The sequence below is a fragment of the Acartia tonsa genome, chromosome 2 (assembly GCF_053477335.1).
Source record: "Acartia tonsa isolate MP-2025a chromosome 2, ASM5347733v1, whole genome shotgun sequence".
Classification (NCBI taxonomy): domain Eukaryota; kingdom Metazoa; phylum Arthropoda; class Copepoda; order Calanoida; family Acartiidae; genus Acartia; species Acartia tonsa.
Window position 1 is genome coordinate 14,669,488 of NC_137261.1, and position 18,555 is coordinate 14,688,042.

Consider the following 18,555-nt stretch of genomic DNA (forward strand, 5'->3'; position numbering starts at 1 on the left):
TATTGTATCACGTCATTTCAAATAACAAGCGAAGCTTAGCAAATCATAAAGTATAATCAAATATACAGTATGACCCTCGAAAAAGTATTTTTAAGCATCTGCAGCCCTTATTTCTCAATGAATTATTAAAAAATGCATATGTCCTTGTTCTCCATAGTATTCCACGTAAGTAGATATAAAAATATTTTTTTTACCTCCATTAACACCGGAGATTTTTAGAGCTAAAGTTTTGAAAAAGTGACTGAGAAAAAGAATTTTTTTTTGTTTCTCTTATTTTTTGGATGGTTATACTATGGTTACTGGCAACTGAATAATGAGACACAAAGAAAAACAAGTTAACTAAATATTTCTTTTTTATTCCACAAAAAAATAAAAATTTTTAATGGCAAAAAATACTACTGAATGAATTGATTATTTGCAAATTTTAAGTTATTTATTAACCCTTATTTATAGAAAAGGATTAATTATGACAGTTGCTCCGCCTACTTTTCTGACATCTCAATTATTTAATAGGGGGTAAATTAAGCTTTTTAGACTAAAATATCATTATGTTTTATTTTTATTTTCTTTATAACTTTTTTGTTATTAAAGTTAGGATTGTGAAAAAAAAAACAATTTTCCTGCTATATTCATAAAGATTTATTTGTTTTTTTAATCTTAAACAATTTTGCCTAATAAGTAAGTTTTTCAAAATATCATTAAACTAAAAAGACTCAAAAAATATGTGTAAAAAATGCTTTTTACTCAAAAACTAAATTTTTTATTTCATTTTTGTATAAAGTTTCTGCTAGTAACAAAAATAAAAGGATTTCTAGCTTAATTTTGCTAAAAAAATCGTTTCATGTTAAAAGTTACTTTTTCCTCAGTCACTTTTTCAAAACTTTAGCACTAAAAATCTCTGGTGTTAATGGAGGTAAAAAGAATATTTTTATATCTACTTACGTGGAATACTATGGAGAACAAGGACATATGCATTTTTTAATAATTCATTGAGAAATAAGGGCTGCAGATGCTTAAAAATACTTTTTCGAGGGTCATACTGTATATTTTCAAAGCTTGCAAAATTGACGAAACAGAATGTAAGAATTAGAAGTCTGTAAAATTTTTTTATGAAATTTGTCGTAAAATCTATAGCTTCAACATATGGCCTAATTTTCTTGGAATTACTATTTTGATGATGATTACGTATATTGATATAATATTAACAAAAATCTATAAAAAAAATTTAAGAATAATACTACAACTAATTTAGATTGACGGACTCTTCCTAAGTACAAAATAGCGTCGACTTTGAAAATATTTTGAAATTCTTAGAATATGAAATTTAGAATATAAATATAAAAAGAGGTGAAAGGCGAGAATTTGGATTATTTTGTACAATGAACACTGATAAAGAAATACAAGCCTCTGTTTTAAAATTTAAAAAAATATATCTAACGATTTATTTCGGTGGACATGTAAAACATTTTGCCACTTCCCCTGAAAGTAAAGTGCACCCTTTAATCATTTTATAGTAAAATTTATTATTACTTTTTTGTCTGAAAACTACATTTAGCTGCGTTACTATAATAACTATGGATATAATTGTCCTTGATTATACATAGCTGATGATATCTTTATCCCAGGCCATTGTATGTAAAGCCCTTGAAAAGTTTAGTATTAAACTTTCCTATTCTCTTCAAAATATATACTTTTAAATCATTTTCACTATACAAGCATTAACATTTTCCCTTATTTGAAAAAAACGAAATTTTTTATAAATAGGGTCAGTCGGTCCGTACGTCCGAACACCCGTCCATCCGTACGTCCGGCGAGCTCTTTTCGTTAATTTAGATATGTTAGAATTGTCCTATCGATTTCGATCTTGACATGGTAATTGCTGTAGTAGTTGGGTACGATGATGTCATATCACCTCTAATCGTTATTAGAATGTCAATTTAAAACATGTTAATTTTTAACTGTTTTTGTAACAATTGATCTCTATAATCGAGCCTGTATCCTGTATTTAAGCAGTTTTTCCAAAAAAATGTTTAGACTAATACATTTATATTTTGCTTTTTAAGTTTTGACACTCTACAAGTGTTAATGTTTGTTTGTCCTAACTTTTTAGAGCTTCGCTTTTATGGATGTTGTCATCCTTGTTAGTAACTTAGCTACTCAAATGAACGTCTGAATGTGTGTCTTTCTTTCTGTCCCTTTTGAAGTTTATTATTATAATATTGTGATTCCTACGACGATATGACACGAAGGTATAAAATAATTAAAATATACGATAGATTACCGTCGAATTTTTATTTTTATTTTTTACAATTTTCTTATAATTAAAAGAAAAAAAAATATTTTTAAATAGTAAGCCGTCTTTTCATTATGTCTTTCAATCATTTTTTTCTAAAAACCTTTCAGAACTTAACATTGATAGAATTATACTTAGAAATTTGACTGATAAGAAATTTTAAGAATTGAAAATATTTGAAAGAAACCTATCATGTTGGGTATGAATATAGGACAAGTACTTTATTTATCAAAGAATTTGGAAATTTTTATTTGACATTCTAAAATTGTCAATGTCTTAGATTTAAGCAATACTTTTTAGTATACTAACATGTTTAATCACTTTTTTGAGAAGTACAATTTACTTTTCGTTGTCTCCTCCCTCCCTTGCCTTTAATAGATCAAAACTAACGGGTAAAAATAAATTATATTTTACCTTTTAATTTTCAAACTACTTAAGAAATAAATTCGTTCTATCATTTCAGGAGAAGATTAATTTCTTGTCCATTGCCTTCTCCCTCTCTAGAAGATTTCAGTGAGTTAGCTTAACAAATTTGGGGACTTAAGTGAATTTTGATTGGTTGGCTCATTAAGTTGACTGTTTAAAAGTTTCAACCACTAACTTTAATCCACAGAAGGGGTAAGTTTTGTGTATTATCACTGTGGAAGTCGTCAATTGATCAGCCATTGTCTCTTCCCTTCCTGGAAGATTTTCTATAATATTATGTTGTGGTAAAAGACACATAAAAAGAACATTTAATCTTCTTCTATATGATATAGACATATATCTTGTCTTCAGATTTTTCCCATTCACTGCACTGCTTGTTTTATAAGTTTATTCTATAAAACGAAATACAGACTCTTGTTGATTTTATCACAAAAAAGATTATACTTTTTTAAAAATTTATCTTTTTATTTATCTTTTATTAGCGGAGTTTAATCTATTTGAACTTAAGCTTAACCCATCAGCAGATATGATAATTGTTTTGATGGTCTACTGCAGAACTTTAATGCAATAAATGGGTATCACCCAGTTATTTTTGAATTGACTACAGTTTAGTTAAGCCAACCCTTCTCTTTAATATTCTCCTTCACAGATCTTATATCTATAATACAAAGTAAAATTATGTCTGTCCGTCTGTCCCTCCGTCTGTCCAACTGTCTGAAGCTTAAGATCTCGGTAAATACTGAACCTATCGGATTCTACTCTTCAGAGAATATACCTACTGGTATTGTGGTGGTTTTAGGCTATTTTCTTAAGGGTGGGACACCCCCAACCCTCAAAAAAAAAAAAAAAATTCCCCACCCCATTTTTTTTTTTTTTTTTGTAGGAGATATCCTTGGTCCTTTATTTTGTAGAAGATTTCCTTGGTCCTTCTTATTTTTTTTTTTAACGAATTTTAACTTAACTTTTTTTATCATCTCTTGGGGCAAAGCCCCTAGAGGCTAGGGACGAAGCCGCTAGTAATTCATAAAATATCTAAATGAAAAGGTTAGGATAAAAATATATAGAATCAAGTATAAAAAACTTTGTAGCTTAAAGTAGCTGAAACGATGCAAAGAAAAATAACATGAAATTATCCCCAGGCTTAAATTTGAATAATTAAAGATAACATAAACAAATCAAGGACCTATGTTAAGCTTTATATAATAGGATGCAATCAGGGCTATGTCGCCGCGACGAAGCCTCAAATTAAAACCCGTAAGGATGCTCTGAAAATTGTTTTTAAACAGAGGGGATGCCACTCTTAAGTCTGGTTTAGATTTTTAGCTGATTTTAAAAATTTTATTTGACTTGGTTTTTTCTCTGAGACTTACAGGTGGATGACGTGTGATTGCCGATCATTGTATAAAATGAATAATAAAAATGTATTTTTTATTAATGCTAACACATAAACACATTCATAGAAACAGACCAGTATTACACTACTTATTTTCACTCAACTATATCAATATTATTTTACATTCTCCACTGGAACCAGCATTGCCACATTGCCAGTAATGGATCACACTAATTATTGGAACTCAACTATACCAATATAATTTTATTGTCCCCACTGGAATCAGCATTGTCACATTGCCAGTAATAGGTCACAATATTTATTTGTACTCTACTATACCAATATTATTTTATTATCCCCACTTGAACCAGCATTGCCACATTGCCAAGGATAGATCACACTATTTATTTTTACTCTACTATATCAATATTATTTTATTGTCCACACTGGACCAGTATTGCCACATTGCCAGTAATAGGTAACACTATTTATTCTCACTCAACTTTACCAATATTATTTTATTGTCCACACTGGACCAGTATTGCCACATTGCCAGTAATAGGTCACACCATTTATTCTCACTCAACTCTACCAATATTATTTTATTGTCCACACTGGACCAGTATTGCCACATTGCCAGTAATAGGTCACACTATTTATTCTCACTCAACTGTACCAATATTATTTTATTGTCCACACTGAAATAGTATTGCCACATTGCCAGTAATAGGTCACACTATTTATTCTCACTCAACTATACCAATATTATTTTATTGTCCTTACTGGAACCAGCATTGCCACATTGCCAGTAATATATTACACTATTTTTTTAATCTACTTTACCAATATTATTTTGTTGTCCCTCAACCATCATTGCCACATTGTCAGTAATAGAGCACACTATTTATTTTTACTCTATAATACCAATTTTATTTTATTGTTTCCACTGGAACCAGCATTGCCACATTGCCAGTAATAGATCACACTAATCATTTTACTCAAATACACCAATATTATTTTATTTTCCCTACAGGAACCAGCATTGCCACATTGCCAGTAATAGGTCACATTATTATTTTTACTCTACTATACTAATATCATTTTATTGTCCCTACTGGAACCAGCATTGCCACATTGCCAGTAATAGGTCACACTATTTATGTCCAGTGCACCATTTGCTAGGAAAACGTGCAAGGCAATTATTTCAAATTTTACAATTTTCTATCTTGGGATTCAAGAATAGTTATTTATCGCATTGTATCATAAACAGCTTTCTGCGGATATAAAAATGTACAATTATAAGATTAAATCCAGTTTTTATATTCGTAGAAAACTGGATATAATACGATGCTAAAATTTTTCAGTTTGTCGAAGAACAGGGTTTAAAGCGATATTGAAAAATAATTTGAACGTTATTTATAAAGTAATTTTACAAAGTGTCTCAAAAATCAGCCATGTGACGTCATATAACTGAAGGAGATGAGAGGAGAATTAGGAAATTAGGAAAGAAAACTACTAAAAAGAAAAGGATAATCCCTCATTTTTATGACGTCACATGGCTGATTTTTGAGACACTTCGTAAGTTAATTTATCCTTTATTATTGGAGAAAAAAAAATGTTTTATATTGTTGAACACATCATTTTCCTTATAGAGTTGGATAAATCTAAAGACTGCACCAAAAAATAAACCAACAGAATTTCTATTATAATTCTACACATAATTTTATAAGGTTTATGATCAAATAAAAATTCTATTGGAAAAACAAGATGTAGCCACAAGGATCTAAAGGGATAAGACAATGTACGATAAATTTATATTCATCTCCAATGATAGTGATACACAAAATTACTCCTTGCAATTAGTGATTGAAACGTGTGTACAATCAACTCAATGAACCAATCAATCTAAATTCAATAAAAGTACCCAATGTTGTTAGCCAATGAATAAGAAGCATTATTATAAAACTTTGGGGACTGTTGTAATATACAGCCCAATGTCCCCTAAATATAAATGAAAATAAAATGATAAAATTATTACAGGCAATTACATTCATAAATAAAATGAATCAAAATAATATTAGAAAATGAATTGAATATTAAGATCATGGAAAGAAAACGAAGTAGCGGGTTTCATCGTATATTCACGGTAGATTTTCTCCTATTTTTGGCCACTGCGAGGGGCTCTTACCCTGTGGGCAATTATTAAAATTTACCTAACATAACCCAATCTAAAATAACCCATCAAATTCTACTGTAAAAATACGACAAAACCCACTAATTCGTTTTTCTTTCCATGATTTAAAACTTCATAGAATGGTGATACAATAGAGTTATAATAACGACTAGTCCCCAAAGTTTTATAATAACGCTGGCTTAACAACTTTGGAGACTTGATTAAATTCTGATTGGTTGGTTCAGTTAAGTGTCCGAACATATCAACCAATAATTGTAATCTACAGATTGAATTAATATTTGTATCAATATTGTGGGTGTATATCAATTTATTGGCCATTGTCTTATCCCTTTAGATCCCGGAAAAGTACTATTGGTTAAAAAAAGATAATTTGGTTGAATTACTAAGAAAATATATGCAATAGATGTACGGACTGTTCAAATTAATGGATCTAGTGCAGTTCACGGTAAGAGTTATCTAAAAAAACAACGACCTTTAAAGGCTGCTAATGGCCAAACGGTGGAACATAAAGATTAAGCTGACAAAAAAGGCCTACAAACAATCTGGAAAAGTAATTTCTCAATAATGCATAGTTATCTCGCAGTGCACATAAATGCGCGAAAAAGACTTACTTTTTTTCCCATGAGCATTATTGGATCTAGATTGGCCTTCATTTGTCGGTTAAAATTAATACGTTCGACCGTTTGGCCGTTTGGTCATTAGCAGTCTTAAAAGTTCATAGATTTTTTGGAGATAATCGTTACCAGGAACATTTTACCGTGAACAGTACCAGATCCAAATTAACATAATGTTATCAGGAATAATATTTTCCTTAAATTAGGAATCTATTTACACATTCATCTTACTATTCATAAAATTAATGTTATTATTTATAATAAAATTAGTATAAAAAAGGAGTGATTTGGTATGTAATTGGACTAAGATGAGTACATTTATACATATCTGAGTTAAGTACATGAGTACATATTTAGTAGCAAAGCTACTCTATAATTTGAAATGTCCGTCTGTCCGTCAGAAACGTTTTAAGGGAAACATGATTTTTTAGGCACCTTTTTAAGATAGACGCCTGAAATTATAAGGGATTAAATATGTTCCCATTCTTCATATTTTCATAAAGTTTCATTAAGATATGTCAATCAATTGGTGTGCTAGATCGGTTCCTAGATTTTTAGATTTTCATAATTTTCTCAACTCCTATTCACGATAAACGGCTGAAATTTTCAGGGATAACTAATTTCAAATTCTAAATACTTCTATAAAGTTTCATTGAGATTTGCTTATTGATTGGGTTGCTAGATCGATTTCTAGTTTTATAAGTGTTCAAGGTTTTATTCAACGCATAGTCCAGATAGACGGCTGAAATTAAATAAGTTAACATTTTGCATATTTAAACAAAATTCCTTTAAGATTTACTAATTGGTTTTAGTGCTAGATCGATTCCTAGATTTTCACATTATAAATCATAAAAGGTTTCGTGATTTATTTTATTTTAATGTTAAATTTTTATTACACTGCTCTAAAGATCATTTTTTCCGTATGTCCATCCATAATTTTTAAGCTTCGCTACTCATGGATGTTGTCATAGTATTTTCCTTAATAGTATTTTCCTTAGATATACATTTGGTCATAGTTAAGAACAGTTTGACTTCATAAGAGCATTTGACTAATTAAACTTAACTTTACGGAAAATATGCGAGAAAAATATTACCCCATTTATGAAATTGGAAAGCTGAAGATACATCTGGCAAAATCTTTAATAAATGATTTCTTTATTTCAGATGGAGGAATCAATGGAAACGCTCGGAAAGGTGATTTTTTTATCCATATGTTATATATTAGTTTAAAGATTGCTCTATAATTATTCGTGTCTGTAATGTTAGGGTGGGCAAAAGTTTAGATAATTCCCGTTCCTTCAATTCTCTATCTATCTATCTATCTTTCTTTCTATCTATCTATATATCTATCTATCAATCTATCTATCTATCAAACTGTGTAGGTATCTCAGTGATGGTGTTTATCCACGGTCAGAGCTACAGCTACGGGTCCGCTGGTCTATATGACGCCAGAGTCCTCTCCGCTCTCGCGGATATAGTGGTGGTTACCTTCAACTACAGGCTTGGACTTCTAGGTAACAGTTTTTTTTGGTTTTAGATGTACTACCTGACTGATCTTACTATTTTTTGTGATCACATCTGTTTACAAAAAAAAATTGAATTATTTGTGAACAAATCGGGGGATTTTCTCTTTTTTGGGGGGAGGGGTTGTGGGTATCCCATCTCCCAATAAAAAAGTTTTCAACCACCACAGTAGGTACATTCCGTGAAGAGTAAAATCTATTAGGTTCAGCGGTTACCGAGATCTTAAGCCTAAGACAGTCAGACGGACAAACATCATTTTACTTTGTATTATATATAACTATATAGATTGATTTGAAGCCATTTAAACATTTACAATAATATCATTTATCCATCCATCTATCTATCAACAAATTGTATGAATTGTCCATAAATCTATGGTTGATCTAGTTGCACAGTAAACAAACAAATAAAGATAAACAACACACACTGGATGCATTTAGAATAGCTACGCTTCTCCATAATCTAGTATATGTCTGTACGTTCCCTTTTTCGCGTATTTTCAGTAAAGTTATGTGTTACTTTTTATTCAAATGTGCTTAATAAGTCAAACTGTTCTTAATTTTGACCAATGTATATATATGAAATGACCATATTTAAGAACAGTTTGACTTAATGAGTGCATTTGACTATACGGCGACACTCAACTTTACGGAAAATACGAGAAAAAATTACCCTCTTATTATATTACTTTATTTACTTACTAGAGGGTACGCCCCCTAAAAGCCTCTAGTGGCTCTTAATAAGAAAGGAGGAAAAGTCTACCCCAATCATTTTCAATTTGAGTTTTAATAGAAAATGTAAAAATTAAAAATCTTGAGGAAATGTCATTTTTTACTAGAAGGGTGGAGATAAAATAGTGAAAAACCTTCCCTGGATCTATAAGATGCTTAACTGTAAAGGAGAACCATATCGGTTCAGTGGTTATGGAGATCCTTAGCTACAAGCAAAAAAGCCCACCTCTTTATATTGTAGAATTTCTCTTTGATCGCTTCTCTTACAATAATGTTGTCATACTTGTTATTATATCCTTAGTCTAAGCAAAGCTAAAGCTATTTAAGTGGTGCAAACTAAATAATATTATGTAACTGGTAGCATTATTGTTTTATTAGGGGTAGAAAAATACGAAAAAAATCGAAACTGATTGACATCAGCTGGATCATTTATCGTATCGTTTTATATCCAGTTTTCTATGATTATAAAAATGTACATGCATAAAATTTAAGTTTTATTAGTCCGTAACTCAACATCTCGGGGCTAACAAAACAAGTTTTAATGTTGTAATTGAACATTTTTATATCCGCGGAAAGCTGTTTTTAATTTGATGCATTAATTGTTATTTTGGTCAACGATAAGACAATTATATATATAATTTATAATTAACTCTCATTGTTCTCTGCAGAAAAAGCATGGCTCGTTTCCGATGAAATATCACTTTCAAGCCATTTTGATCATTTTGATTACATGATCTTTTTTTCTAAAAGTTCCAACTGTAAGATTCAATGGTTTATTTATTGTATAAAACTTCTTATTTTGACGCTGTAGATAATATCATAAATATCTTTAGCATGACATATATGTACCTTAGGGTGGGTCGATTTTGGACATTTTTTTTCTGAGGCCAAAGCGGGGATCTGCACTCAATTTATATAGATACAATACACCTCTGGATGATTTAAAATTTATCCTAAGTCTTAAAACCGCTGACGACCAGACATTCAATTGTATAGCTATTTGTAAATGGGAGTCAAAAATTTATTGAATCAGAACTATGGCTTCATGGTGCTCCCTGGAAATGCCTTGAGGAGCTGAGTCAGGAACTTTTGTCCGTTTCAAAAAATCTCGTTCCTAGCCTGAGAAAATCTAAAAAAACCTCTACAAATTGGACAATTCTCAATGTACCTTAAGGCGAGGCCTTTCCAGGAAGCACCATGAAGCCATAGTTCTGATTCAAAAAAATTTTTTGAATGTCGTCTTTGCATACTAATAAGTAATAAATTATATTTTTAAGTGGTCGTGTTCTAAAACTCAATTTTTAAAATTCTTTTTCGGTCAGAAATGTTTTTAAGGTTAATTTTATCTGTTGCATATCCCCGCTTTGTCTAATTCCGATATGAACCCACCCTAATGTATCTGTATTATGTGGGATTCGAACCCAATATGTTTTTAAATGAAAATATCAGTAGACTTCAGAAGTAAAAGCTTTATAAAATTTTCTTTTTCATATTGTACCTACAAATATAAAGCTGAAATGCCAGGGAGAAAGAAAATCTATGTATACTAAAAATAATCTAACTCACTTTGATTCCCTTTTTTACCGAAAGGCAGGATTTTGGATGACTAATATTTATCATGCATATAATTATTATATCCCCGAAAAAAGGTGAATGTAAAATGAATTATCTATTTTTATTATTTGCAGTTAAATGTAAAACTCTTTTCAAATGTAATACAGAACATATTTTTGCACAATTTAAAGGGAATATCGTTGTTTTACATTTTCTTTAATATTTCCAATTGAGCTTAAATTTTCAGAGGATAAGACAATGGCTGATAAATTGATGTACATCCTCAATGAGATTGCGCAAAACTATTCCTATTAAAGATTGAAATAAGTGGTTGAAACGTTATAACACTCAATTAAATGAACCAACCAATCAAAATTCTTTATAGACCCCAAAGCTGATAAGTCAACGAATGAGAAAACGTTATTATAAAACTTTTTGGGACTAGTGTAATGAACAGCTTATTATTCCCTCTCTCTCTGATGTTTCTTTTATTCATTTTGAACGAATCTAACCAAAGATCAATGAGCATCAACTAATTCACTTTCTTTGTCTGTTCATCACTTTTTAACGCTATAGAGGATAGGTAACTAATTTTAGAAAATGCTGTTAACGTATTTGTTACTAGCGGCTACGCCTCTAGAGGCTTCTAGGGAAACTTGAAAAGAGGGGAGTTGAAATCCAACAGCCAAATTTAAAAGAAATTTTTTTTTAAATTGTGCGATTTCTATGTTGCGTTCAAGTCTCTACGAATATTTAATTTTTTTCTCAATTTTTCGGTTATTTCTCTTGGGAGTTTGGTGGTACACTCCTCCAAAATAGTTATAAACCCCCCCGGGACCTATGAGAAACTACCCTGTTAAGATGAACCCGATCGGTTCAGCGGTTAGCGAGATCCTTCGGTACAGACAGACAAACAAACAAACAGACATAATGCTACTTTATTATAAGGATATGAAATAGACATCTGGAATTTCCTGAAAAGAGTCTCTTTACCTATAAGATTCTTCTTCATATTCGTTTTAACCGTCCATTTAAAATCCTGATTAAAAAATTAAAATTAATTTATTTCAAATAATTTAAAATGGCGGACTTTACCTTTAATGCATATCCAATATTCATGTAACTTTTGCACATGTTACAGATTTACACATTTCCCTTCTTTAGAGAGTTGTCGACACGGCCGCCCTAGACCTCTCTTACCATCAGCTGCAGTCGCAAAATGTATTTAGCCACAGCTACATTTGCGCGGCTGCCATCCCCTGATTCGATGCTTCCCAAAAATAATTTTCAAACTTTAATATTATATAAATTCAAAATCATAGTAATAATTATATTAGTTCATTTCGTCATGGTAGATATATGATTAAATTAGTGATTTTTGGTGGTCATAATATCGGCGTAAATATCAAATTACACCTAACATTAGCTTGTTGATAAAAATTGAAAAGTAAACTTAAGCGCTTGAAATAATTGTTATTTAACGTTTTACAGGGGTGAGAGTTAATGTAAAGGCATAGAAAAATATTTTTAAAATGTCAGGAAATTTAGATATTATTGTTGATCCACTATCGTGTGGGGGGATTCCACCAAGAATTTGATCCGAATAGGAGTTGATAAACTGTTATCTCAAGTCAGGCTGAACATCAGGGAGGGAGGGGACATTGTACTGTTTATTACAATAGTCCCCAAACTTTTATAATACAAATTTCTTATTCTATAGCTCAACAACTTTTGGGACTTTTATTAAATTTTTATTGGTTGGTTCATGAAGTTGAATGTCCAACCACTAACTGAATCTACAGAGGGGTAATTTTTAGTATCAGCATTAGGGACGTACATCAATTTATCATCCATTGTCTTATCCCGTTATATCCCTGGGTGAAAATAGTCCCCAAAGTTTTATAATGCCGTTTTCATATTCGTTAGCTTCAAACTTTGGAAACTTTATTAAATTTGTTGGTTCATGTTCATACGTTTCAGCCACTAATTGTAATCTACAAAGGGGGTAATTTTTAGTATCAGCATTGGGGACGTACATCAATTTATCGGCCATTGTATCATCCCTTTAGATACCTGGGTGAATATAGATAACAAGGTCGAGCATGTAGATAAGTAGCGCAGCAACATTCATGAACAGTAAATTGTTATACAATACTACAAAGTAATTACAAAATTCAATTAAATTTCTTTGAATTCAATGACATAGACAATATTTGGCGGGTATTGTCCATAAAAACACTATAATCAGGCACTAAGCAAGGATAATTGCAATAATGTTCTTTTACTCACCGTAATTGACGGACAAACTGACGTACAACAAAATAACAAATCATAGAATAGCTTGATAATTAGTTTTCTAAAGCCATGTTCACTTGAATAGATAAAAATTACATAATTTATTTTCATACAACGTTCATGTTTAAAATTCAAAGTCATGGTGTCAATAAGTAAGTTTTTTCCTTATAATAAGTAATATGATCTCTGTCTGTGTGTGTGTAACAAAGGATCTTAATACCTACTTAACCGATATGGTTCTCCTTTACATAATAACTTCTCATAGGTCATGAAGAGGTTCATAACTGTTTTGGGGGTGGGTACCACAACTCTCCCAAGAGATATCGCCCCTAAAAAAATGCTCCGCCCCCCCAAAAAATGTTTTAAAAATTTTCTTATAGTTTTAAGTCTCAGGTGGTTAGGCTATTTTTCTTCATCTTCGAATACAGATCCACTTGATGCTAGGGGCACAGCCGCTAGTATATCACATATTTTAACACATCATACCCTACAGTAAACTAAACAGTATTTTATTATAGAGTTTAGCTCAAACCTTTGATCTTGAATTTACGTAAAATTGTTGGTTGGGGTAAGCAGTATACCAAAATTCTTTTTATTTTCAACAAGTAATGTTTTTCAATAATTGCAATTTTGTATTAACTATGTTTATGTAATTTTGTTTTAACTAGCAATTTTAACTAGGGGCATCTGAGGTGTTTAATTCATCCCCTTATTTTTTATTTTAGTCTGAAAATGGTATTTTTCTAGGGTTGACTTCTCTTAGTAGGTGGTTAACCTTTCCAGGACCTATGAGAAGCTAAATTGTAAAGGAGAACCATTACGGTTCAGCGGTTAACGAGATCCTTCTGTACAGACAGACAGACAGACACAGATCCTATTACTTTTATATAAGGATTATCGTGTATTATGTGCAATAGATTTTTATTACGTAATCTAAGGATTTTTCAGAAAATATTTTGGTAAAATTTAAACTGCATAGACGCATACATGTTTTCTCAATCTTGACTTTGGTAAAGTATAAAATGTAATTTCTAGGCTAAGAGCTTTCATCAAAGATATAAGGGATAGTTCACCTTAAAAATAAAACATTAAGGAAATGTGGCGTTATCCTCTTAGAAATATTGTTTTAAATTTTTAAAGTTTTTATACCCCCCCCCCCCCCCCCAACAGAACTATGACTCTGACAGAGAAAAAAAATTTTATTTTTACAATTAGGTTAGGTTATAGGCTATATGGCCGAGCGCTACGGCTAGGCAGGCAAGGGTGCCGAGCGCCGCTGCCAGAGTTCACAGTTCTGTCGGTTTTCAAGGAACATTGAGAAAAATTCATCTAATAATGTTAATGGAAATCTTTGTAGTACTGAGTGTAAAAATGAGGTAATATGTCTATCACTCACAAAAAAAACGTTAATAATGTTACACCCAAAAGTAAAAAAATAAGATTGATATCTGCTTTGCTATGACTGGATTAAACTATGGGATGCTAGAAATTATCATAAAAGTTTCATTTCATACGAGAAGCCGCTAAAATAAGAGGCTTAGCAACGAGTCCTAAAGATTTGCCCCAAATAAGAAACAAATACAATTTTTTCTGACAAAATATCCTTTTATTATTGGTGTTTGTGAAAGCTTGTTATATTTGCTTTAGGGTTTGTCTAATAGATACATTACATTAAAACACACAGGGTGTCATATATAAATTTCTGGGGTTTCCGTCTGTCCGTTCATAACACTCTTGTAAGATAAAGACCTTTTTCAACTGCTGATATAAAAGTATTAAATCTTTTGTAAAGATTAAACACGACATTGCAGGGATCTAAAAGGATAAGACAATGGCTGGTAAATTGATGTACATACCTAATGATGATACATCCAGTTACTCCTTCTTTAGATTAAAATTAGTAGCTGAAACGTCTGAACACTTTTCTTTATGAACCAACCAATTAAAATTCTCTAAAGTCCCCAAAGTTGTCAAAAAATGTTATTATAAAACCTTTGGGACTATTGTAATAAACATCCAATTGCCCCCTCTCTCTATGCCTTTTTCATCTGCTGATATAGAAGTTTAAACTCTTTTGTAAAAATTAAATACAACATTCAACATTTAGTTGCAGGGATCTAAAGGGATAAGACAATGGCTGGTAAATTGATGTACATCCCTAATGATGATACATTAAATTACTCCTTCTTTAGATTAAAATTAGTAGCTGAAACGTCTGAACACTTTTCTTTATGAACCAACCAATTAAAATTCTCTAAAGTCTTCAAAGTTGTCAAAAAATGTTATTATAAAACCTTTGGGACTATTGTAATAAACATCCCATTGCCACCTCTCTCTATGCCTTTTTCATCTGCTGATATAGAAGTTTAAACTTTTTTGTAAAAATTAAATACAACATTAAGCATTTAGTTCATAACTTACTTGATCTGTCGGGTCTAAATATTTCATTTATGTGTTTCTGTCATCCTTTTTTTTAAATGGGACAACTTTAGTTCCACACCCAGTAGAGTCAGATATCACACATTTAGATTTATTTATTTTTGGAAATGTGATGCTACCCTTTTTTTCTTATAGTTAGAGTTTTATTATAAAGGTAAACATGACGTAGTTGTACTATAGTTTTACCGTGAAGGGAGGGGACATTGGACTGTTTATTATACTAGTCCCCAAAGTTTTATAAAAACGTTTTCTTATTCGTTGGCTTAATAACTTTGGGAACTTCTAGTGAATCCTGATTGGCTGAATCATTAAGTTTGAACCACTAATTGTAATCTACAAGGGGCAATTTTGTGTAGGGATGTCAATAAATTTATTGGCCATTATCTTATCTCTTTAGATTCATGAGTTTTATGCTATAAAAGTTTCTTGCTTTCATTATAACAACATGCGTCAGTAATTTTAGAAATCCTTAGCTTCAAACAAACAATAAACCTTACTACTTTTATAATAGACTAGCGGATACGCCCCTAGAAGCATCTAGTGGCACTTTAAATGGTTTTTTTTTTGTTGCGTTCAAGTTTCTACGATATGTTGCGTCTCTTATTACGATACCTAACAATGTTACGTAGGAGTCTCTATACTTAAAATAAAAATTTCGATTAATTATTATTTCTCTTGGGAGGGTGGTGGTACCCTTCCCCAAAATAGTTATAAACCTTCCCGGGACCTAAGAGAAGCTACCCTGTTAAAGAGAACCCGATCAGTTCAGCGGTTAGCGAGATCCTTCGGTACAAACAAACAACAAACACACAAACATCCTGTTACTTTAGTATAAGTATTTAATTTTCTTCATATCATTTAGTATATGATATATAAGGTTTTCAGTAGAAAATAGAAGACTTATTGCATTAGTTCATCCTAATATATGTAAAACCTTCACTCCTTCAGAGGAGGGTACATTGGGCTGTTTATTACACTAGTCCCCAAAGTTTTTATAATAACGTTTGCTTATTCGTTGGCTTAATAACTTTGGGGACTTTTATAAATTTGTTATTGAATGTTTTATTTAAATTGAGTATCAAAACATTTCAACCACTGATGTATTCTACTGAAGGTAATTTGATGTATCATCATTAGGGATGTACTTCAATTTATCGGCCATTGTCTTATCCCTTTAGATTCCTGATATTTCATCCAATATTAAAATTTCCTTTGACCCAAGTCGAAGACCATGACTCTGAAATATTTATATTTATATTTACATTTGAAAATTGTGTATGTTATCAGTTTTCCTCTTATGAAAGGCTTTTCCACTATGGCTTCGATTAATTTCCACATGATTAGAACCGGTTCTGACCCATACTAAAAAAATCATGAATCATATCGTACTATAGACAATTTTCTACTGATAATAAAATGAAAATTATAAGATAAGTACCAGTTTTGTTAGACCGACCAGTTACAATATCTAATTTACTATCCGCGGAAAACTCTCTGTTATACGGTACATTAACTATTATGTTACTTTGTAAAAAAAATGACAATTTTTCAAGGATTTGCGTAATCTTTGGGTGGGATCAAATATTGCAAAAGTTTCTTTGAACTTGAATAACACACTGTTAAAATTTTTTTTAGATATAGTAATTATTTTAAAAAAGAAGCCTAGCATTAGAAGTACTATAACATCTATTTATAAATATATATTAAAATACATATGCATAGGATCAGTTTTTTTTATTATTTCTGATAGTTTTAAGCTTTTTTCTGCCCTTCCCTACTCCAACCGATACAGAACCACTATATGCTAGGGGTGCAGCAGCTAGTCTATTACAAAGTAGTATCAAAGTTACAATAAAAACAATTAACCTTACCTACAACCAAAAACTTTTCTAGTATACTGACTTGTCTACTTTTAAGTTTAAATATATTTTTTATCTTCTTCTAACTTATTCCTCTCACCCTTGAAAAAATGAGAATGATATTTGAATTTAAACATTACGCCGCAGAATAAAATATATACCAATCTTTTTCCATATTCCCCTAACACCTATAAAACTTTATATAAAGGCAGAGAATATTTCCAAATGTAATTTTCACCCAGTAAAACCATTGCTTTAATGCTTAGGATTTTATACTCTGTCTCTTCATTCATTGGGAAATGGGTACAATTTTGTGTGAATGTTATTTTACTCAAAATCCTTAGTAACAATAATAAAGTAACAAGATGTCTTGTCTGTCTGTCTATATGTACTGAAGGATCTCGCTAACCGCAAAACCAATATGGTTTTTATTTACAATGTAGCTTCCCATATGTCCTTATAGCTATTCTGAGTAAGGGTACAACCACCCTTCCAAGATAAATCGAAAAATAGCATAACTAACCCAATCTAACGGTAAAAAAATCTAACATAGATTGAAAAGAAAACTTTTACATGCACCTAGAGGCTTCTAGGGGCGTATCAGCTAGTAAAGGTATATAGTAGAGAGTAAGGAAATAGAAAAAATTTCTTCCTCCCATTTTTTTCTCTCACAAGGGTTGGTGAGACGAATTCACACCCACCTATTAATGCTAGTCCGTAATTAATGAAAAAGAACAATTTTTTTAACAATTTTACAATTATCAGTTAATTTTTTGTTCTTATTTCATTTTCTTCCAAAAATTCTTTGGGTGATTATTTAAACAGTTTTGTCAAAGATGGCATGCTTTTAATTATTTTTAGTAAACTAACTTATTCTTTCAGAAAGCTTTTAGATTAAAATATTATGTTAAAATTAAAATCTGAATATTAAAGGTGCTATGCTAAAACTTGGATATGGCATATGGAAAAAACTTCTGGAGTCTAATCACGTATTCTTGTCAAAAATTATAAATAACAAGAAAATAAAATTCTTTATACAAATTGTTAAATTGTTATGAACACAAGAAATTTACATGGATTGACATTTAAAAAATTGGAAATACAATTTATGTATAAACTTTATCCCTGTGCCAAGGAGGTGGCCTGTCACCAAAGATTACAGTCATAATATAACATTTAGAATATTTACACTCAAAATTTAAATATTTCTAGGTTTCCAAGAATTAAAGGAAACATATATGGTATTAATATGATAAAATGGAAGTTTGAAAATAAAAATATGAAGCACTTATA

At 30.9% G+C, this 18,555-nt stretch overlaps 1 protein-coding gene across 1 annotated transcript in view; it reads left to right on the forward strand.

Moving 5' to 3' along the window:
• Positions 1-18,555, forward strand: part of LOC145305374 (neuroligin-4, X-linked-like) — a 153,207-nt gene that overhangs the window by 42,798 nt on the left and 91,854 nt on the right. Inside the window, exons 6-7 of the mRNA XM_080146995.1 lie at positions 8,025-8,054; positions 8,243-8,374. Coding sequence (XP_080003121.1) covers positions 8,025-8,054; positions 8,243-8,374 — 162 coding nt within the window. The remainder of the gene's footprint in view (positions 1-8,024; positions 8,055-8,242; positions 8,375-18,555) is intronic.